The sequence below is a fragment of the Castanea sativa genome, chromosome 5 (genome assembly GCF_040712315.1).
Source record: "Castanea sativa cultivar Marrone di Chiusa Pesio chromosome 5, ASM4071231v1".
Lineage (NCBI taxonomy): Eukaryota > Viridiplantae > Streptophyta > Magnoliopsida > Fagales > Fagaceae > Castanea > Castanea sativa.
In genome coordinates this window covers 10,512,965-10,536,670 of record NC_134017.1, presented here as the reverse complement: position 1 = coordinate 10,536,670, position 23,706 = coordinate 10,512,965, and the positions used below count along the sequence as shown (strand labels likewise).

Genomic DNA, 23,706 nt, shown 5'->3' with positions numbered 1-23,706 from the left:
AAATATTGTAAAATTTGTTGTGTCGGTATAATAATATATATGCCAGCTTACATAAATATTTAAAAGAAAAAAAAAAACACAAACCGATTATTGGGGAAAAAAAAAACTTTAGGCACAGTAGAAATTAATGTTAAAATATTGTGGACTTAGCATTTTTTTTTATTTGATCTATAAGAAACTGAGATCTCAACAATTGTGAAAATATTGTGATAATAATAAGTGTTGTAACATTTTCTCAAAACTTTTATTTTCAGTTATGGTTAGTCACAGTCTTATATTTTATTATTTTATTTTGACTTGTAAGAAATTAACACGTCAATAATTGTAAAAATATTGTGAAATTTGTTATATTAGTATAATAATATATATGCCATGCCAGCTTACAGAAATATTTCAAAGAAAAAAAAAACACAAACCGATTACTGGGGAAAAAAAAAACTTTAGGCACTGTAGCTATAGTGCCAATTGAATAAACCAAAAGCACTATAGCTCCAGTGCTATCCATCAATAATACCTTACCTATGATTTGTTGTAAAATTAATGTTAAAATGTGGTGGATTTAGCAATTTTTTATTTGATATATAAGACACTGAGATCTTAACAATTGTGAAAATATTATGATAACAATAAGTGTTGTAACATTTTCTCAAAATATTTACTTTCAGTTGCAATTACAGTCTCATATTTTATTTTTTTATTTCGACTTGTAAGAAATTGATACCTCAATAATTGTGAAAATATTGTGAAATTTGTTGTGTTAGTATAATAATATATATGTCAGTTTATATAAATATTTAAAAGAAAAAAAAAACACAAACCAATTACTTGGAAAAAAAAAAAACTTTAGGCACTGTAGAAATTAATGTTAAAATGTTGTGGACTTAGCATTTTTTTTTATTTGATCTATAAGAAACTGAGATCTCAAAAATTGTGAAATTATTGTGATAACAATAAGTGTTGTAACATTTTTTTAAAACATTAATTTTCAGTTGTGGTTGGCTATAATCTCATATTTTATTATTTTATTTCGGCTTGTAAGAAATTGACACGTCAATAATTGTGAAATTTATTATGTCAATATAACAATATAAATGTTAGCTTACATCAATATTTAAAAAGAAAAAAAAACACAAATCGATTACTGGAAAAAAAAAAACCAATCTCATATTTTATTTTATTATTTTATTTCAACTCGTAAGAAATTGACACGTTAATAATTGTAAAATTTGTTATGTCAGCATAACAATATAAATGTCAACTTGCATCAATATTTAAAAAAAAAAAAAAACACAAACCGATTACTAAAAAAAAAAAAAAACTCACTAAATCAAAGTACTGTTGCAGCTACAATGCTGAACAGTGTTTTGCACTGGATGCACAGTGCCAAGGCACTATGCCCGCATTGGCGTAAAAAAAAAAAAAAAACTACTCACTAAACCAAATCACTATTGCAGCTCCAGTGCTGCACAGTGAAATAAGTTGAGTGAACAGTGTCGAAACATTGTAGCGGCACAGCCGCTTTTTATATAGTTAGTAGATTTGATTATTGAGTAAATAGTACTTGAAAAATTATTTTAGGTGATATCTAAGGATTTTAGAGGAAATGTTACGGAGAAATTCTTTTGTGGTGAGCTAGCTGAGGTAAGTAACCTTATCCTGATTAGTTTTATTTTGCTTGTACTATTGTATTTTAACTACTAAAAATTGTTTATAATTGTTACAATTTTATTTCAATTGTATTCCTAATTTAAAGTAAAGAACAAAGAATTATTACAAATATATTTGAATACTGAATATATGATTTATATATATATATATATATATATATATATTTGAATTAGATATATTTTTGTTTGAACTCTGAATTGATATATATGATTTTGGATATATTTTTGTTTGACTCTAATACCCAGCCAATGGTGGTTATTTATTGGTATCAAAACTAGTTTTATCTAGGGCATCACAAGCATATCGTGTTTCTGGACCTAGCTAATGGCAATATACATTAGCACGAAACTAATTTCTTCTGAATCTGATGTCTAGTCACAGGGATTTAGCGTGATCATAGTCATAAATATATAAGATTGTTGAGAATGTGAATATGTTTGAATTTAAGAATTATTTTAATATTAAGAACATAATCAAACTTATTTATAATTTATAATTAAGAAACTAACACAAATCATAAATTAAGATATAAAAATAGAAAAAAGAACAAATAATAAATTGAGTAAAAAAAAAAAAAGAGGGAAACATCGAATGTGATAAAATTACGATCATATGTGATGTTGGTACTAAGGATGAAGTCAAAACTTAAGGTTAGGTGAGCAACTTTGCTACTAGCTGCGTGCGGCAGCTCTGACCTCCAACTTTTCTATTTAATTGCTAAAGGGTTTTATTATTTATTATTTATTAGTGTTTTTGATGTGTGCATCTCCTTCTTGGTAAGAACAAAATTATTTTGTTTTAAAATTTTTCAAAGGGCCGAGTTGCTTGTGTATGTTAAAATTGGTTAATTGAGCTTAATTTTTTAAAGTACAGTTACATGTGATGTTGATACTGTCAAATGTGACAATGAAACTGTCAAATATGAGAAAAAATTAGAGTACCATTGAATGTGGCAAAAGTATAGTAAAATGTGATGTTGGTATTGCTTGCTGTGACAATGGAACCATCAAATATAAGGGGAAAAAAAAAGGAATTACCGAATGTGAAAAAAGTACAGTCATATGTGATGTTAGTATTGTCCAATGTGACAATAAAATCGTCAAATGTGAGAAAAAAATTATGGTACCATCGAATACAACAAAAGTACGGTCAAAATTGATTTTAGTATTGCTTAATGTGACTGTGGAACCCATCAAATGTGTGAAAAAAATGGGGGACAACTGAATGTGAAAAAGTATAGTCACATATAATGTTGATATAGCATAATGTAAAGATGAAATTATCATATGTGAAGAAAAAATTAGAGTACTATCGAATATGAGAAAAGTGTGGTCAAATGTGATATTGGTACTAGCTAATGTGATAATAAAATTATCAAGTATGACAAAAAATAAAAGAACTACGAAATATAACCAAAGTATAATTACATGTAATGTTAATACTGTTTAAGATGAACATGACATTTTGGTAACATGATAAGTGTAAGTGCACAAGTGCACCTGGCCCCAAGAACAGTTATGGGCCCAGGCCCAATGAGCCTTAAACAATATGAATTTGTAGAGTGTGGGCTTGAAACCCAGGTTAGAAGTGTGTGGGGATTAAATGACAAACTAAAGACTGCAAATACTTGGAAACAACAAGGGATATTGTAGATTGGCCACCTCGGACGCAAGCCGAGAGCTGTTCTTGTATTATATCTTTCTCCTTGTCTTTTTTCTTTTTAGGTTACAAAAAGTCCGTCCCTGTTTCTGTTCTAGGTTCTTCCTTAAATACTTCTCTTTTTAATACTTTATACACGTGTTGCCCCAACTCCTCCCTTAGCCTAGATATTTCTTTTCTTAGTGCCTTTGAACAGTAACTAGAAGTTTCCCTTCCACTGTTCAAGTGTCACTTCCCCATAAATGCGGCCAGGGTGGTAGGTGCAGGGTCTTTAATGTGGAGGTAGCAGCCTTTATCTTTGACATTTCTTCAACACCGGTACTTCTGGGGCGTTCTAGGGTTCACTCCCTCTAATCATTGGTCTTGACCGTGTCATTCCCTAACCTTTACCATGAAGTCCCGGGTTCTCCGGTGTCAGTCCGAGGGGAAAAACATCCTCGGCTGGATCCTCGGATCCTCGGCGTATGGGCCGACCCGTAGCACTAACAAGCCCTAACCCCAAGAGCAGGTCGGCCTTCCTTAGCAAGACCCAACGGCCCATATTCCCATCAAGGTCTTTTTACTCCCCACAATAAGTTCGTGCTCAAAAAAGAGTACAGTAGAATTACCGAGTAAACCGATAATAAATCACCGGTATCAAATTTAAATCTAACATGAAATATTACTAAAATATAAAGGATTTTATTAATGTGTGCCCTAAGGGCACACAATAATTATTTATTTTTTAAAAAAAAAATTTCAAAAAATTTCAAAAATATTAACAATTTTTTCAATTCTTAAAAAAATTTTACCATAATTAAATAATTTAATGTATTCTCTAAAGGCACACGTCCTCCCGGCCCAAATATAAAAAAGGGTCCGTTGAAGACGTCAAAAGCTGCCGTGGTACACAAATGTCAACAAAACTAAAAGTTAAATTTAACAAACATTAATCAAAATCTGATTTTTTGTGGTCCTTGGTGGTGTGTGGCACACAAATTTACAGGCATCATTTTCTAAGCTAGAAAGTGGAAATTACATTCCCAAATAGATAGATAGACTTCAAGTCTTCAACAAACGAAAGAGAGTTCTCAGCCAAAAAACCAGAACAGTGAGAGAAAGAGAGATCCCAGCGTGGTTTGGAGAGATTCGATCACTGGTCGTCGACTGGAGGCTGCAGAAGACAAGGACTAAAGCTGTGTCTAGCGTTGGACGACTTGTGGAAGCTTACTTTTGAGTTATTACAGTGTGGACACTACAGCTGTGTAAGAGAAAATTTTTAGTTTTTTCCTTTTCTATTTGGAGGGATTTTGTAAAAGGATTTTTTTTTTTTTGAGAAAGATTATTGAAGATAAGTTACTCTTATACTGCTACTTCTTTTTGGTTCTTTGTAGCAATTGATTCTTCTTTTGCCTTTGGAGTTTTCTGAAGAGTATTAGTATTGGGCACCCTAAAATGGTATTTTACAATCCATAAATGCTTTATCCGGTTTTTATATGCTAACAAATTTACAATACTGCTACAGTAGGCTCTTACGGTAGCAGCTTGTATTTACTTTTTTATTCTGTTTAATTCGTTCAGCCCCTTCTCCCGATCATTCCTCTTTCACTGAATTTGGGTTTTATTGGCTCTTGGATATATTATTTTAGGTTTAAAATGTGAAACTGACAGTTTAAGTTTCTTTAATTTTATTTTAGTCTTTTTTTTTTGTTTTTTTTTTTTTCATTTCAGTTATCTGACAGTCAAGTTTATTTAATTAATACTTTTTTATTAATTTTTGTTATATGCTGAGTTTAATTTTTTTAATTTTATAATTTTTTTTTCAAAAATTTTAAATTAAAAAAAAATTAATTAATGGTTAAAAAATATTTTCTAAATTTTATTTTTCAAAAAATTTTAATAAAGTTAAAAAACTGAAATAAATCTTGAAAAAAATTAGATGATCAATTTTATATTTTAGTAATTATTTTATTACGTAAATATATTACTACTATAATAAAATAAAAGTTGAGATATAAAATGAATTATAAAATGTTTTTTTATAATAGATAAAGTAACTTTTAAGAGGTAAAGTAGGATATTTTGTAAAAATTTAAAAAAATTTAGGGCTATTAGATATGTGTGTTTAAACAACAGTTTTGAATTTTTTTTGAAAATATGTATGGATAAAAAAATATGTAAAAATACATGTAATATTGTTTAAAAACTAAAAATCATATATTTAAACTCATGTAACAAACATGCTTTTAACTTTTAAGGTCTTAAAATACAATTTCATCTATTAAATACTTTACCATTTATCCTACGCCAAATGTTCTATTTTCACATGTCACCTAAAAGCTATTCATTTTTCTTTTATTGATTTCTCTCTATCCTTTCTGTCCCTCTCTCTTCATCACCCTCACAGTCAGCTCATCATCTTCGCAAACCCATAATCAACCACCACCCACAAAACTCCAACAACAAGCCACCCTAGCCACCCAAATAACCCACCCCAACCCCGATTTGATCTAATGCAGCCACCCTCACCAACAACGACCACCACCAAAAACCCAGCCACAAAACCCAACCTCAATCCATAGCTACCAAATCAACCTACATCACCTACTCTAAAAGATCGTTACCCACAGAATCAAAGTGACACACAGAAACACTGTGACCCAAGAACCGCGATCACCCACAGCCGGACCCACCAAAACCCAAAAAAAGGAGAAAGAACGGTCCACGATTCACCACCACGGAGATTTGAAGACCACGACCCACCGGTGAGAAGGAGAGAACCAATAAAAAGAGGAAAAAAAGAAAAAGATGAATGCTGAATAGAGAAGAGAGAGAGAGAGAGAGAGAGAGAGAAGCGAACTGAATAGAGAATAAAGAAATAGAAGAAAAATATTTTTTTAAGGAAAAGTAGGGAGAGAGATAAGATTGTAGCTATAGATGACAACTTACTTGAGCTCCAATGCTATTTTTTTTATTTTTTTTTTAAGTATAGCATGTTTGTTGGAGCTTGCATTTTAGTGGTTTTGTGCTACAAATAGCTTTTTTCATGGCCAAAATTGGGAATTAATTCTGTTTGTTAAACAATATAATTAGTAGGCACTGTTTTGAAACTATATTTTTTACTAACATCTCGAGTCTAAAAGACTTAATTTAGGGCCTATAAATCGAGTCTCAAAGACTCGGTTTTAGTGTTCTGATCACGTCTGATTTGGCGTCGTTTTTTCCACATGACGTCTACCTGGAAATCGAGTCTCTAAGACTCAATTTATAAGCCGACCCTTTACAAATCAAGTAAAATGTTTTAAGCCTGCATCTCTCCTCTCTCACTGCTCTCTCTTTTCTTTCCTCTTCCCATTCTACCTCCATCTCTTGCCTCTTTTACCTTTCAACCTCCATCAAATTGGGCTACGGGTAAGATCGGGTCCTCTCTCACTGCTCTCTCTTTTCTTTCCTTTTCACCATTCTCCCCCTGTCTCCCCTCTCACCTGATCTGCAATCCATTTTTATTTTTTTAAATCCGGGTTTGTGGATTCAGGCAGTGGGAATGGTTGCTGATCAGTGGTTTTGATGCTTGTTCTTCTTTGGGGTTGCTATTTTTTTATTTTTTATTTTATTTTTTGTTGGTGGTTGCTAGGGTGTATGTGGTGGTGGGGTGATGGGTGGGTTTTGATTTTGGGTAGGTGGGTTGGGAGTGGTGGCTGGTTGCCTTGGGTTTTTTTTCTTTCTTTTTTTGGTGGATTTTGCTCAGTCATGACCTTCTACAAACCCCATGGTGGTGGGTGGATTTTGATGTGAGATAGGCAAAATGTGGGTTTTGGTGGTTGTTGATGTTTGTGGTGAATGGTGATGGTGAGTCATTTTTTGTGGGGTGGGGGGAATGGTTTGTACATAAGAGAGCTGAACATGTGTGTAAGGAGGTTGAAGATGTAGGCTTAAAACATTTTACTTGATTGGCTTATAAATCAATTCTTAGAGACTCGATTTCCAGATGGACACCACGTGGAGAAAACGTCAAATTAGACGTGATCAGAACACTGAAACCAAGTCTTTGAGACTGTAGACGACTAAATTTCTTAGTTCGAAATAAATCAAACAAGTAAAATAGTTTCACAAATACGAATTTGTATTGATAAATGTGTGGTACAATTCTCTGTAATTACAAAAGAGTGATCCTCTGATTCGATCTCCTTGAAAGATTTATTGATTGGAATTGTGGTAATGTGATTTTGATTTGAACACAAGATATTCTTCAATTTAGCTGAGGAATGGATCGAAGATCTTTGAAACGGAATTACAATGAATCTCTGGCTATGAGCTTGTTAGAAATTCTTTGTTCTTCGTGTTCTTCGTGTGTTCTTCGTGTTTGAAGGTTTGTGGTGGAAGTTATTCGGTGCTTTAGAGGCTTGATTCCGTAGAGCTTCGTTGATTTATGGTTTGTTGAGGTTTCTGAAGGCTTTTGAGCTTGATTCCAGTGACCTTTGAGACTTGGACGAGTAGTTTGGATGATTTTGCTTCGAATGTTGTCTATATTCGAGGTTGAAGTTCTTGAAATTCTTGAAGGCTTTGGGGTTTGATTCCGACAGAGCTTCTGGATTTCTGAACTCAAGATATCTTCTTCCTTCTGTCTCCGTCCTGTCTGCCTCCGTCTGTGTGTCCTCCTAAATATCTTGGGAAGGCTTCTATTTATAAGAGTTTAGGGGTAGGTGAGCGACACGTGGCGAAGTCTGATTGGTGACACTTGTCACAGCTTGATTGGTCCGCTTATGTCATCGCTTACACGTGCTGGATTGCTTGTGTCATCGCTTACACGTGCAGGGCTGCTTGTGTCATCGCTTACACGTGCAGGGCTGCTTGTGTCATCGCTTACACGTGCTGATGCAGTTTCATGCCTTTATTTCAATGACACTTAGCAAATTTCTATTGGAGTTCGAATAGTGATGGCAAAACCTAGCAGCAGTACGTGGCATCTTGTAATTGGTTGTATTTTGTGGACTTGGTAGTATGATGTGTCAGCTTGTGATAGGTCGGGAATTTTTCCTCTCTACAGGGACTCAATTTGTAGGCCCTAAATCGAGTCTTTTAGACTCGAAATGTTAGTAAAAAATATAGTTTTGTAATAGTGCCTACTAATTATATTGTTTGGCAAACAGGGTTAATTCCTAATTTTGGCTGCTTTTGAACATTTATCACACTTTTGGTGTAAATGGTTATAGAGCATTTTCATCAAAGAATGTAAATATTTCCTACTTTATTTACTTTAACATGCTACTTTACAATACACTAAACATCAAAAGTTTTATATTTTTTAGCCTTTTATTAAAATATTATTTCTTTATCATTTTTTAATTCTTTCTTATTCTCAATCTATCTCTTCCTCTCTCTTTCTCTATGTATTTGTCTTCTCTCAAACCTATTGCAAAACTCACCTCCTATTACTGCCCACATCCACTACTACTAGCCACCATTGCCACAGCCACCACTACCTATAACCTCAACTCCCAACCCCCAACCACCAAAATGACAAACAAAAACAAATCCAAACCCAAAATCAAATCACAAACCCAAACCCAAAACCAAACCATAAAACTCATACCCACCCACCATCAAACACTACTGGTCCACCGCAAAAACCCATCAAACAAATACCCACCACCACTGATCCACCACAAACCATACCCATCCAAAACCAAATCTTGATATTCTCTTTGTTTGTTTGTAGAACTTTTCGAAGTCGTCAGTAAATTTTTGATCAGACATTTGTGGGAGTAATGGCTCTAGAGATACCCATTGAAGACTATGCTTCCCAGATAGGGAGAGGAAACTACGAGAGGTTAGAGATCTTAAAGGCAAAACAATTCCCAAAGCTCCAATCCACAAATACCACGTTGCAGGGGATGGAGGACCAAGGCACAAATATATTGATGGCTGTTTATTTATATGAAGCAGTAAAAAATGATGATGTTGGCAGGTTCATTTCTACATCGGAAATAGTTTTAACGGAAAGAGAACCCCATTTGGCTACTATTTTGCACCAAGTGAGCGCATCCGGGAATTCAGTGCTTCACAAGGCAGCAAGTTTTGGAAGCAGAGAGATAGCTAAGCTCATCATTGATCACTTCCCCTTCCTTGTTAACAGGACAAACAATTTAGGGGATACTGCACTTCATGTGGCTACGAAGGCTAGAAAGTTGAACGTAGTCAAAGTCCTCGTAGATAAGTCTTGTAAACTAAGTCCTGCTAATGATAATGATACTTTATCACAAATGAAAAATCACACTGGAAATACTGCCCTGCATGAGGCTGTGAAAGCTCTTTTTACTGAAGCCCTCAGTTGTATGTTTGTGGCAAATCCAAAAGTGTCAAACTATTTGAATGAAAAGGGTGAATCTCCATTATGTCTAGCCATTGAAACTGAAAATATAGAAATTCTTGAACTTCTGTTAGAAGCTCCCAGTGTATATGATGGGCTGATTGAAAGGCCTCAAGAAGAGTCACCTGTTTACGCTGCCATCTTAGAGGAAAAAAAAGGTACTACGTACTGGCCCCTAACTTTATCAGTTTTGTTTCCACTCTATTTAAATCAGTTTCTTTCATTTTATTCACTTTTTATAATATATATCTTTCTTTTTGAACTTAGATATTTTAGAAGAAATATTCATGAAGTATCCAAAACTATTCCTCATACGAGACAAAAAGAGGAAGACGCCACTGCATTTTGCAGCATCCAAAGGTTACATTGATGGCGTTCGATTCCTGTTGAGCAAATTTGGAGAACAAGCCTTTAAAAGGAGTAAAAATTGGGACTTTCCTATTCACATTGCAAGCAAAAAAGGCCACATAAAAATAGTCGAGAAGCTGCTTGAACAACAGTGGCCCAATCCAACAGAATTACTCAACAAAGAGGGTCAGAATATTCTTCATGTTGCTGCTGAGAATGGAAAAAACAATGTGGTAAAGGGCTTATTGAAACACTCAAAGGTTGAGGAGCTTAAAAACGCAGTAGACAAGAATGGAAACACAGCTTTGCATTTGGCGTCCATGAACCTTCATTCTAAAGTCATATGTTCTCTCACGTGGGATAAGAGAGTTGATTTAAAACGCAGAAACAAGGAAGGCTTGACTGCTCTTGATATTGTTTTGGGGATTCAGACATATTCGCGGACTAGAAAGGTATGTTAGAATATGCTAGGAATTTTGGCTATCATGGTTTTGTTGTATCATGAGCTCCCACAGTTTTAGGGTTACCCTATTACACATAATATATTCTAATATATATACTCTCGTCAGGTTCATTGAAAAATAGGAAAAAAATAGTCATTTTTTACTTTCTACTATGTACGGAAGGCCGAATCATGCACAATAATTCTATTTCTTTAGCTTACCTCTCTCTCTCTCTCTCCATCATTTTATTTTATTTTACCTTCCTCCTATTCTAACATGGTATTAGAGCCATGAATCTGTGGCTTTTTGCAGCCTCTTATGCATTATGTCGAGATTTTGTATTCAAGTGTTTTCTCTGCCCAAACCGGACACCAAATACCTTTTGAGACCATTGCTACACGTCCCGGAGAGACAAAGGCATTCTCTTGTTAACATCATAGCCAGCACTCAAGTTCTAGATCCATTGGAATTCCATATATACTTAAACTTCTTACATATTTATCTGGGTTTTGTTAGAATTGTTGTTTCAATGTCACACAAGTTCTCATGCACAGTCGTAGTCCCTATCATTGACATCCTTGTGGCCACACATACCACTTCCTACTCACTTTCCATGTGTTAGAGCCCCTACGTATATGCCAGTTTCATAATGGCAATGCGCCTAACTTCCATGGGTCCTTCCTCTACACAACACGTGTTGGAGACGTGCCTACTTATGGTCTCGTGCTAGAGCTCTTTCTGCCATGAGGCCAAGTCTCAGTTTCAAGAGCCTTCTCGATGCTTTTATCTACCTAAACAACACCAAAAACACTCTTTAATTGTGACCGCTTTAGCACACCCTCAGCATGATGGACTTTCACGTGCATCACAAGCTTTACGGGCTTCTTCCTCTTCAACGGTGATTGTATTAAATATAAATATTTTTTTATTGCTTTTTGTGTTCCGTTTATGTTCCACCAATTATAAATTGTTCTATATATATATTTTTTTTTTCATTTTAAACTTTAACTATTTTATAAGAAAAATTAAATAAATATATGACAAATTGTGATGGGTGAAAAATAAAGTGAAACACAAAAAATGATACAAAAAATTTGTATTCGAATATATTAGGACCATGGACTACAGTTGCTTTGTAATACCATGAGCTTGTTGGCATATTTGGAATTTTTACTAATAAAGTGCAATGGATTACAACGTTTTTTGTGATACAAAGTTGCTGCTCCTGCACAATGCTAGATTGATTTTTTCTGCTGTGCATAAAGCAGTACGATAGCACTTATTTATACTTGAAAGAGCCTTCTAGACTTCTACATACAAATAACTAATTCTTAGGAACACCAACATTTTATTACCTTAGAATACTAACAGCCATCACCTAGAAATTTATTTATTAAAATTACAAATTAATTTCTCACACCCCCTTTGTAATCTTTAAGTGCTTCTTGAACCACTCCATTTTGTCAACTTTAGCTACTTTGGAAAGAACATCTGCTGGTTGATCATTGGTACTAATTAATTCTACCTAGATTTCCCCTTCACTAACCAAGTCTCAAATAAAACGGTGCCTAAGCTCAATGTGCTTTGTCCTTGCATGAAAAATATGATTCTTAGTCATTGCAATGGCAAACATATTGCCATAGCAAATAACAGTAGGTTCTTCAATTTTTTGCTACAAATTTGAAAGTAATCTCCTTAGCCAAATAGCTTCACATGTTCCATTAGTTGCTGCAATGTATTCAACTTCTGCCGAAGATAAGGGATGCAACTGCCTTTTGCTTCTTTGAACTTAAAGCAATCACATTTGATCCCAAGCAAAAAATGTATTTGGATGTGCTTTTTCTGTCATCAAGTGATCCAACCCAATCACTATCAATGAAACTAACAAGATTGTAGTCGTTCTCCTTTTTGTACAAAATGTCTAGCTTCTTGGTGCCTTGCAGGTAGCGAAGAATTCTTTTTGCTTCTGCAGGATGCAGCTTGCTGGGTTGATTCATGAACCTTTATATAAGGCTGACTGAATGAACAATATCTGGCCTTGTATTTGTGAGATAAACCAAAGAACCAACAAGGCTTCGATATGCCTTTGCATCTGCCTTTTCCACTGCATCCTTTTGCTGCAAATTCTCATTAGAAGACATAGGTGTGGACACCAGTTTGTATGCTGCCATGTGAAATTTTTTAAGCAAATCTTCAATGTACTTTTGTTGGCAAATAAAAGCTTTACTTTTAGATTGTTGCACTTGAAAACCAAGAAAGTATTTCATTAAATCCAAATCAGTCATCTCAAATTCTTTTATCATGGCCTATTTAAAATCTTCAATTATCTTCATATTTGTGCCCATATAGATCAAATCATCAATATATAAGCAAATTACTAGAAAATCTTTAGTACCTTCATGCTTGACATAAATCGATGGCTCACATTTGCTCCTTTGAAAACCATTTTGGCAATAGTCGTCAATTTTGCTATTCCAAGCTCTTGGAGCTTGCTTTAGGGCATACAATGCCTTTCGAAGACAATAGACTTTGTCTTTTTTGCCTTTCTTCATGTATCCCTTTGATTGCTCTTCGTACTCTTCTTCTTCTAAGCCACCATTTAAAAATGTTGACTTAATATCAAACTAAAATACTTGAAGCTCCATTTGTGCAGCAAGAGCTAAGAAAGTTCTAAAGTTTCCATGCAAACAACAGGAGCAACTGTTTCATGGAAATCCACTCCAATTTGTTGTGCATAGCCTTTTGCGACCAAATGTGCCTTATGCTTTTGAATTAAGCCATCTTCATTATACTCTGTTTTGTAAATCCATTTTAAGCCAATCACATCTTTTCCATTACGCAAGTCCACAACAATGGTTCCTTTTCCTTCAACTTTCTTTAGCTTCCCATCTGCAAACTTTACTACAAAAGTATAGCTACGATCAAGTTCCACAAAAGACCTGGAATTATTGTCATATGATTGCTGCATCCACTATCCAGAAATCATGTATCTTGTGTTTCATGTTGAGCATTCAAGCAAGACTAAAATAACTAATCTTCTTGACTGTTTTTTACAAAATTCGCATAATTTTTCTCTTGTTTATCTTGGTACCTACAATCTCTTTTAGAGTGATTAGGAATTTTGCATCTAGTGCATCTGAAACAACATTCATTTGACTCATGACCAGGTTTCTTGCAATTAAACATTGGTACTTGTTTTTTACTAGAATATTTCTCCACTCTTTCCTCGTCCTTTGTTCTGCCCTTCTTTGAAGTTGCTTAAGCCTTTTCCATATTGACCCTTCTTTTGGTAATTGCCTCATTCCCTTGTTCTTCTTTGGAAAACTTATTGTGAGAGACATTCAGCTTTGATTGAAATGCTTGCTCCAATGGCTGGCTTGTAAATCTACTCATCCTTTCTTCATGTGCTTCAACAGACCCCATCAATTCATACATGGTAAGAACTGGTAGGTCTTTAGATTCTTCTATTGCTGCTATTACATGGTCAAATTTTTTAGGCAAACTCTGGAGTATCTTCTCAACTAGTTTCTTCTCTTGAATAGTATCTCCATAGCTCTTGATTTGATTAACAATCTTAGCAACTCTTGAATTGAAATCTTTGACAGATTCAGTTTCTTTCCTTGTCAAATTATCAAAGTCTCTCCACAAATTTTGAAGCTTAACAAAGATGGCTTTATTTGAGCATTGAAACTCCTTTTGTACAATCTGTCACGCATCGTTTGCTTTTATAACACCAAATATTCTAGGATAGATAGACTTGCTTACCCCATGATGAATGGTCCTCATGGTAGTAGCATTTTTCTTCAATTTATCCTTGTACTCCTTTAGATTTGCATCAGTCTAGGTTGAATTCCCAGTTGCTGGTGGGTCTTGGAAACCATCTTCAACCAAATCCCATAGATCTTGGGAAATGAAAATGGTCATCAATTGAGAGTTCTAGTAGTCATAGTGTTCTCTTTCGAAAATAGGAACCTAGATTGTTGAATAGGAAAACAAGATATCTCCAGATTTGGCATCCATGGAGATTAACTAAAGAGAGGTTTAAAAGTGGGTGAAGAAAGAAAAATCAGGTGATGTATAGGTGTTGTATAGGCTGGCTCTGATACCAACATTTGTTGGCATATGCAGAATTTTTATTGATAAAGTGCAATGGATTACAAAGTTTTTTGTGATGCAGAGCTGCTGCTCCTGCACAATGCTACATTAGTTTTTTCTGATCTGCATAAAGCAGTACAATAGAACTTATTTATACTTGAAAGAGGCTTCTAGATACAAATAACTAACCCTTAGGAACACCAACAGTTTATCACCCTGAAATACTAACATCCACCATCTAGAAATTTCTTTATTAAAATTACAAATTAATTTCCAATAGAGCTATCGTAGTTTTAGGGTTATCATAATATATCTAATGTACTCTTACATATACCATACATTGGATTCACTGTAAAATGCAAAGGCTAATCGTGAAAGGCACTATGGCAATGGAGGATCACAAAATATCAACAAGGATTTCTAGTTCATTAAACTAAAAAGAAGTAAAAAGGTCTCAAATGGTTGACAAGTATGGTCATAAGACAACAAAAGCTCCAGTTTTTATATATCTATGTTGTTCACCTATGAAGCCTGAATGCATGTCATTGCAAAATAAACGGCTTAAAGAATGTGGGAAAGGAGAGCATATCCTCCATGGTTACATGAAACTTCATGCATCGCTTACATCTCTATTCCCTTCAACAAGGTAAACAAGAGCTTGATAGGAAATGAAATCCTGACCAAAGTCCTTTTCTTTTCCTCACTCTTTGACTACTCCTTTGTTGACTTGGTGAGCTACCATTAGTTCTTGTAGTGCAATATTAGAATTAGAGTAATCAACTTATGTTTAAGTAGGTATCGATGCATCTACAGAATCATGACTTAATTTATTCTCAACAAATTTTAACGTCTCGTGATTCCAAAATTATATTAGACCTTAAGTCTAATAATCTACATGCCCTTGAATTTTTCATGTTACATACAAAGACACTTTCTATATGTTAATTTTTCACAAGATCCATCAAATAAAAGATCAGCATTATCACCATTTCCAAGATATTCAACAACAACTCAGTGCTATATTGTAGAAGCTTTCCAATTCATAAATTGAGAAGCAACAGCCCCATGCACCACAATCCAGTGATCACTTTGCATCAAATAATACCTTAGATCTATCTCTTACTAAGACCCTCAAGCTTGAGTTTCCCAAGTTCAGGGGTAAAGATCCCATTACTTGGGAATACAAATCCAATTAGTACTTCAATTTTTACAAGAATTCAAATCGTGAAAATTTGGTTATGGCTTCTTTTCCTATGGAAGGGGAAGTCTTGGTTTGGTTTTAAGATGGTGAAGAGACAAGCCTTTTTGGAGATTGGGAAGCCTTTGTTAAGGCTTTACAAGTTTGATTTGGAACCACTACTTACGATGATCCAATGGAAGCTCTAACTAGGCTTAGGTAGACCACAAGTGTAATTTCATATAAGAGTCAATTAGATGCTCTCTCTAATAGAATCAAAAGGCTCTCTGAATGCCATAAACTTAGTTGCTTCTTGAATGGATTAAAGGAGAAAGTGAGACTATTAGTGAGAATGTTTGCTTCACAGAACATGAATACAACCCTTAGTTTAGCCAAGATTCAGGAGGAATTTATATTTAATAGTAGAAAAGGACCCAAAATTTTATAATATTCTGGAAAATCTTCTATTCTTGTGCTACCTCCTAAGGCAGAAATGAATGAAGAACAAAAGTAGAAGCTAAATTTGAGAAGATTAACTCCTACTCAAATGGATGACAAAAGGAAAAAAGATCTTTGTTTCAATTGTGATGAGAAGTATCAGTTTGTTCATCAATGTAAGAGGGCTAAGGTATTTCTTTTGTAGGGAATCCCATTGGAAAGTGATCAACTTTCAAAGGTATAGTGTAGTTGGATGAGGCTGTAGTGGAAGTTCCTGATGATTAGAATTTGGAGCACAATCATGGGGAAGCAGATATTAATCTCTAGGCTTTAGTGGGTAGTCCTTCCCCTAATACTATGAGGGTCTCTATAGAATCAAAGATTTGGGAATAGTCTCTTTTATTGATTCAGGGAGTACACACAATTTCATTGACCTTGCTTTGGTGTTGAAGTTGAAATTGAAGGTTTATACCTCTAGAATTTTGGAAGTAAAGGTGGCCAATGGTGAGGCTATTTGAACAATGGTTGTGTATTTTGAAGCTTACATCTATGTAGTTTATCTCAATGTGCTCTCTTTAGGGGGCTATAATGTGGTCTTGGGAACCAATTGGTTAAGTACCTTTGGTGAAATTTTATGGGATTTCAAGTTGTTAACAATGAAATTCTAGTATCTGCAAAAGCTTATGATGTTACATCGTTTGATGTAGTTAGGTACTTCTATATTGGCTGGTGAGCAGCTGTTTAAAGGCTCTACTAGGAAAGCTTTTATTCTACAAATCTAGCCTACTGCCTCTACTATTTCCACTCTAGATCAACTTCCTGCATGTTTGAGTGACGCCAAAGTTTTTTAGGTTCCAATGGGCTTGCCTCCTTTCAAAGGTCATGAGCACAACATTCTCTTGAAGGAAGGAGTCAAGCCAATCTGTAAAAGACCCTATAGGTATCCTTATTATCAAAAGTCTGAGATTGAAAAAATTGTTAAAAAATTGTCTGAAGTAGGATTCATTAGGCCAAGCCAAAGCCCATTCTCATGCCATGTGTTGTTAGTTAGAAATGAAGATGGAAGTTGGAGGATATATATATTGATTATAGGGTTTTAAATAAGGCTACAATTAAAGATAAATTTCATGTACCTGTTGTTGATGAATTATTGGATGAGTTGGTAAGGCTACTCTATTTTCTAAGTTGAATCTCAAATCTTGTTACCATGATATTCGAATGATTGAAACTAGTATTCCAAAGACTGCCTTTAGGACTCATGAAGAGTATTATGAGTTTTTGGTAATGTCTTTTGGTTTAACACATGCTACTTCTATATGTCAAGCTTTGATAAATTATGTGTTCAAACCATTTTTAAGGGCTTTTGTGTTGGGTTTTTTTTTTTTTTTGGCCTTTAGCAAGAATCTAATTGATCATGTGATTCATTTAAGGGTTGTATTAGAAGTGCTTCTTAAACACCAACTTTATGCTAAACAATCGAAGTGTGTATTTGGTTGTGGTGAAATGCAGTATTTGGGCCACATTATTTCTAGGGAGAGTGTTAAAGCAAATCCTAATAAGATAGTTGCTATACAGCAATGGCCTATCCTAACATTTGTCAAAACTTTAAGGGGTTTCTTAGGCTTGTCTAGGTAAAACAGAAAATTCATTTAGGGTTATAGTTATTTGCCCAACCACTTACTAACTTAATTAAAAATGAATCCTTTCATTAGGATGCTAAAGTTGGTTGGTTTCCACAAGCTAAAGGAAGCAGTCTTTACACCACATGTCTTTACCTTACCAGATTTTACATTGCTATTCATCATTGAGTGTAATGCATTTGGTTTGGGGTTTAGAGCTGTTTTGATGTAATATAAGAGGCCCATAGCCTTCCACAATCAAACTTTGAAAGGTAAGAGTCTTCATTTGTCAACCTACAAGAAGGAATTATTAGCTTTGGTTGTTGCAGTAAAAGATTGAAGGCCATATTTCTTACAAAAACCTTGTGTGGTTAGTACTAATCACCAAAGTTTAAAATTTTTGTAGGAGCAAAGAATTGGCACTCCTGCACAACAAAAGTGGATGACTAGGCAAATGGGTACACCTTTGTGGTGGAGTAAAAAAAAGCATTGAGAATAAGGTTGTTGATGCTCGCTCGCTCTAGAAAACTTGATCCTAGTCTATAGGGCATTGCACCTCATTCTTTCTCTCTTGATTCCAGTTTATTGCAGGAAGGTTGCAAGTCCAGTTGATTGTTTTATTTTTCTTCCTTGACTCCACTTGGTTGGATCAAAGTTAGTTATCAAGGTGATGAAAAAATTTAGGAGTTATTTTAGTCCATTCACTTAGGGGTTAATGCTCCCAAAAGGTCTTTTCGGCAAAATGGTTTTCTTTTGTACAAGGGTAGATTCTATTTAGGTTCTCATTGTGCTCTTAAACCATTAGTCCTTGCTCATGTGCATATTAGTTCCATTGCTAGACATTTTGGTTATTTAAAATCTTTTAAGAAAGCTAAGCAGGAATTCTATTTGAAGGGTGTGAAGGTTGACCTTAGGAAGTTTATCATAGAATGTGATGTTTGTCAAATGATTAAATCTGAAATTTAGCTGCAGCTAGGTTATTGCACCCATTAGCCATTCCAACTAAGCCTTGGTTTGTTGTGAGTCTTGATTTTGTGGAAGGATTGCCCAAGTCTCATGGTTCCGAGGTGATTTTGGCGGTTGTAGACAAGTTGACAAAGTATGTGCACTTTTCTCCTTCAAATCATCCTTACACAACTTCTAAGGTTGCTTCATTGCCTTCCAACTACCGTAGTCAATGATAGGGATGCCACTTTCACTTATATTTTTTGGTCTAAATTATTCAAACTGCAAGGTGTGGATTTATCTATGTCAAAAGCCTACCACCCTAAGTTTAATAGTCAAATTGAGATTGTGAACAAGAGTGTGGAATAATATTTGAGAGCCTTTGTTGGAGATAAACCTCATGGGTGGGTTGAGTGGCTTCTCTTTGCTGAATTTTGGCTCAATACCAATTTTCTCATAGCCCTTTAAAGTCACTCCTTTTGAAGCATTATATGGTCACTCCTCCCAAAAGCTACATAACAATAATCTTGGTACTACATGAGTGGAGGTAGTTGATTCTCTTCTTAGTTAGGGACGAACTTTTGGCTTCCCTTAAGGCCAATTTATCTCTTGCACATGAAAGTATGAAACTCCAGGCTGATAAGCATAGGTTTGAGAGGTCATTTCAGGTGAGGGGATTGGGTGTATTCAAGGCTGCAGCCTTATAAGAAGAAATCCTTGTCTTATAAAGGGAAATGGAAGTTATCTCCCAGATTTTATGGACCTTTTCAAGTTCTTCAAAGAGTGGAGGAGGTGGCTTATAAATTGGATCTTCCTTTTGATAGCAAGATCCATCCTGTTTTTCATGTATCTTATCTAAAACTGAAGTCAAATTAGTATGTATCTCCAATTCCTACTCTTCCATCTCTTGATGAAATTGGACAATTAATGCCAGAATTAGTAGCTGTGTTGCATACTAGAACTAAGAAGTTAAGAATAAGGACAATAAGTGAAGTTTTGGTACAATGGATTGGAACTGCACCCAAGGATGCCACCTAGGAGTCATTGTAGTAACTGCAAATCACATTTCCTTACCTTATGGGCAAGATGTTTTAAATGGGGAAAATTACGTTAAAAATCTATGTACAAGCTGTTGGGAGCATTAGTGTAGTGTAATAGTGATTTGTTAGGTAGTTGAAATATGGCAGTTGTAAGGTATTTATGTTAGTTAGTAGGAAGTTGTTAATAATTGAATGTAACTACCAACAAATGGACGGGTGTAAAGAGAGTTGTATTGAATATTGAAAGTATACCTGAAATTATAATTGAAAAAAAAAAAGTATAACTAAAATTACCAATGTTTTTTTTACTTCCAATTTCTTATCTCTATCTCTTTCTTCTTTAGGAGGACTGGTTCCCTCAAAGTAACCACCTTAATTCATCTTCATTCATCTTTCTCCATTGATAACTACTAGAAGCTTAAGGTTATAGCTCTTGATCCTAACTTAGTCATCTTAGGATTCATAACCTTATAAAAGGTTAAACAATCTCACATTTTGAGATAATTAAGGTTTGTTCATTTTCGATTCCATAATTCATATGTCCTCTATATTTCGAGATGAAATTATACTATATAGATGACATTCTGAAGCATATTTTATTCTCATAAATTAATGATATTTATTTATGCAAGTCGTGACCTAGTAGTGGTTGTGACTTGCTCGAGGATAGAGTTCTAGCCTTTCACTCTTATCCTTTGGCTAACTCACTCTTCACACACACACACACACACACACACACACACACACATACACACACATATATATATATATATATATCTTTTTCCTTCACATAAAACCTGAGAGAGATAGAATGCAACTTTGAGATTGCTTCAGAGAGAGAGAGAGAGAGAGAGAGAGAGAGAGAGACATTTCCTTTTAGAGAACCAAATACTTATTGTTTTCTCTCTTCTCCTTCCCTCACACCATTTCCAAATCTAAGAGAAGAGAGTTTAATCATCACTACCTACACCTTATCTAAGCATGATAGAGATGGTTGGTGCTAGAAAGCATTTGGAGCAACACTAAAAATCCAAGAGCTCTTGGTGGCTTCTTGTTGGCCGCTTAGCGCGTGGAATTCGATACTATGTAAAGGACTTCGAGAAGTCGATAGGTAGCTGGAGCTTAGAGGGCTCAAGTACTATGGGAGATTTAGGCTTGGATGGTCTTTATTCAATCACGTACTACAACTATTCATTAGTAGAGATTCGACGGTGGTGCCGTGAAGAGGTTTTCTTTCCGGGGGCTCCCATTACCTCTCGATATCTTTTGTTTGCTCTTTTTATTCCTCACTTTATATTGTTTATATTCATTTATTGCTATTTGAATATGCATGCAATGGAAATTGGTTAATCACTTATATTGGGTATTGATTTTTAGTTGAGGGTAAAAGTGATTAAGTTGTAAAATTGGATAATTGGGATCCAATTAATTTATAGGGTGTTAGTAGCAATCTTTCAAAATTGATATGATCGAATGCGGTAAACTAATAATAATTAATAAAAGTATTGTTGCAAAGAAAATACAACCACTTGGCATAAACATGACTTCTAGAACCCAATTTTATTATATAGTATAGTATATGACACACACACATATAAATATGATAGGATTTAAACATACAACATTTGTTCCATAATGATTTTTTTTTTTTATTATTATACCAAAACACTAATTGACTTTTAGTATAGATGGAATTTGAATAAAAGGATTTTTAGTCAATAAAAAGACACTTTACTAATTCAATTAATGTTATGAGATAAGAATGGCATACTTGTAATAAAAATTGAAAATGTTCGGGAATACAGGCCTTACCTATTATTAAAGAGTATTAAAGAATTGTGTGTTCAAAGTTAACTGTCAAAATATCTTATTTTAAAGGATTTCGGATCAAAACTCACATATATTAAAAAAAAAATCCATTAATGTATTGACCCGATGGTAAATAACCATTATGATGGATATGATACCATATATTCATATTATCATATCTTAAAAAATAAAAATGAAAGAAATGAACATAAAAAGAGGGAATTGATGTTGTGAGATAAGTATTGCATTAAAAGGAGTTGGCCTGAATATGTGCTGGGTATATTTGCCTAGAGAGTAATGCTTACGCGATATTTTTTATAATATTTTTTACAATCATTGAATTTACAAGTTTTTGTTGATTCTGATATGGTTCAACTATTAATACCACTTAATTGTTTATTGTACACAGTTTAGCAGCTTAGTAATTGTTGTGAACAAAACTTGTGAGAAAAATTGTCTCCCTAAACATTTTGTATGTATAAATTAAGAACATTCTTCTGTTATTCGTGCCGATTCTTACATTTTAAGTCTTCAAATTTCCATGCAGATAACAACAATTTGGGCCTTACGGTCAGCTGGCACACCCTGGAGTGAAAAGGGAGTGAAGGCTTCGTTGCTACGAGCAAAACAGACACCAAACTTGGAGAGAATTAAGGGCCCGGTCGACTTAATGTCGGTGATAGCAGTGCTAGTGGCTACGGTGACCTTTGCCGCTGGCTTAACTGTGCCGGGTGGTTTCAATAGCTCTGATAATGGTGGCTTAACTATGTCGGGTGGTTTTAATAGCTCCAATAAGGTACCTGCAATCCCAGGGCTGGCAACGTTAGGGAAAAAAAGGGCGTTCCAGGTTTTCATTGTCTGTGATTCCATAGCCATGTATTTCTCCATGACGGGGGCTATCCTCCTCCTAGGGCCACTTGTCGCCAGAGACATCGCATTTTCTGCCACTGCTAACGCCGTCTTACTAGTGGGAGTAGCTATCTTCCAAATGTCCTTGGCATTCATGTCCGCTACATATTTAATCGTCAGCAATATTTCTTGGCTTGCAGTTCTTGTTTTGGTCATGGGAATTCTCTACCTTTCCTGTTTAGCTGTACTCTGCATAGTGCTTTTTTTCCCATTTGGGATTCGCCATCCTATATTCCATTGCCTTTGTCAAGTTGTCATTCCTTTGATTCTTCATTATACCGCACCTTTTAATTATAAAGTAGATGACCAAAAGCAGAAGTCTTTTCCAGTGGAAAAAGACAAGCATGAAGAGTCTCAGCCAAGCAACAAAGATAGACAGGAGGAATTTCAACAGAAGAAAGACTAGCTCACTTCCAATATACCGGATGCCTTGTGCATTTGGTGATCAACCTCGAGAGACTTCTCAAATAATAAAAGTTTGTGAGACTTCTCAAATTATATAGAAGCTTATGGCATGTTTGGGAGTTTAGAGAGGGAGGAGAGTAGAGGGGAGTAGAGGGGAGGGAAGTAGTGGGGAGGAGAGTAGAGGAGAATGATTACCCTCCACCTTGTTTGGATGTTTTTATAATTAGTAAGGGGGAAGGGAGTAATTAGCCCTTCCCATTGTTTTTAACATTGTAATTTTATAAATATAATAAGGGTAAATTAGGTAATTTACTTTATCAATAATTTTATGTGCTCTACTCTCCCTCCAAATCTCTCCAATTTGGGGGAATTAAAAATGAGGGGGTTGGAGGTAGTTGAAACCCCTTCAAACCCCTCCAAACCCCTCCCCCTCCTTCCTTAAAAAACTCTCAAACAAGGTAATTGAATTACTCCCCTTCCCTCTACTCTACTCTCCCTCCTTTTTTAAACATCCAAACAGGCCATTAGTGATTGTAATAAACCATTCAATTCTCAGTATTTTAGATGTTTGGACATTAACAAGCATCATATCCTATGAATTGTTTTTTTTTTTTTTTTTTTAATGTTTGGACTTTAACAAGCATCATTTCCTCTGAATTGTAAAAAGTTCACGGTTTCTTTGCTTTGTTCAAAGATTAGTGTGGAATTTGCGGTTTTGTATGATATCCCTTTAATTAATATTCTGTTGTTGATTGTCTTCTTGTAGAAAACATATTTGCAAATAAGAAATTAAAACGCTGGC

General features: G+C 34.8%; 1 protein-coding gene across 1 annotated transcript; it reads left to right on the top strand.

The window, feature by feature from the left end:
- The first annotated feature begins 4,294 nt into the window (after positions 1 to 4,294).
- Positions 4,295 to 23,017, top strand: LOC142634464 (protein ACCELERATED CELL DEATH 6-like). Its single transcript, XM_075808752.1, has 4 exons — positions 4,295 to 4,571; positions 9,026 to 9,834; positions 9,944 to 10,476; positions 22,138 to 23,017. Exons 2-4 carry the CDS (start codon positions 9,075 to 9,077, stop codon positions 22,903 to 22,905), a joined length of 2,061 nt encoding a protein of 686 aa, XP_075664867.1. The 5' UTR covers positions 4,295 to 4,571; positions 9,026 to 9,074; the 3' UTR covers positions 22,906 to 23,017.
- The last annotated feature ends 689 nt before the right edge of the window (positions 23,018 to 23,706 follow it).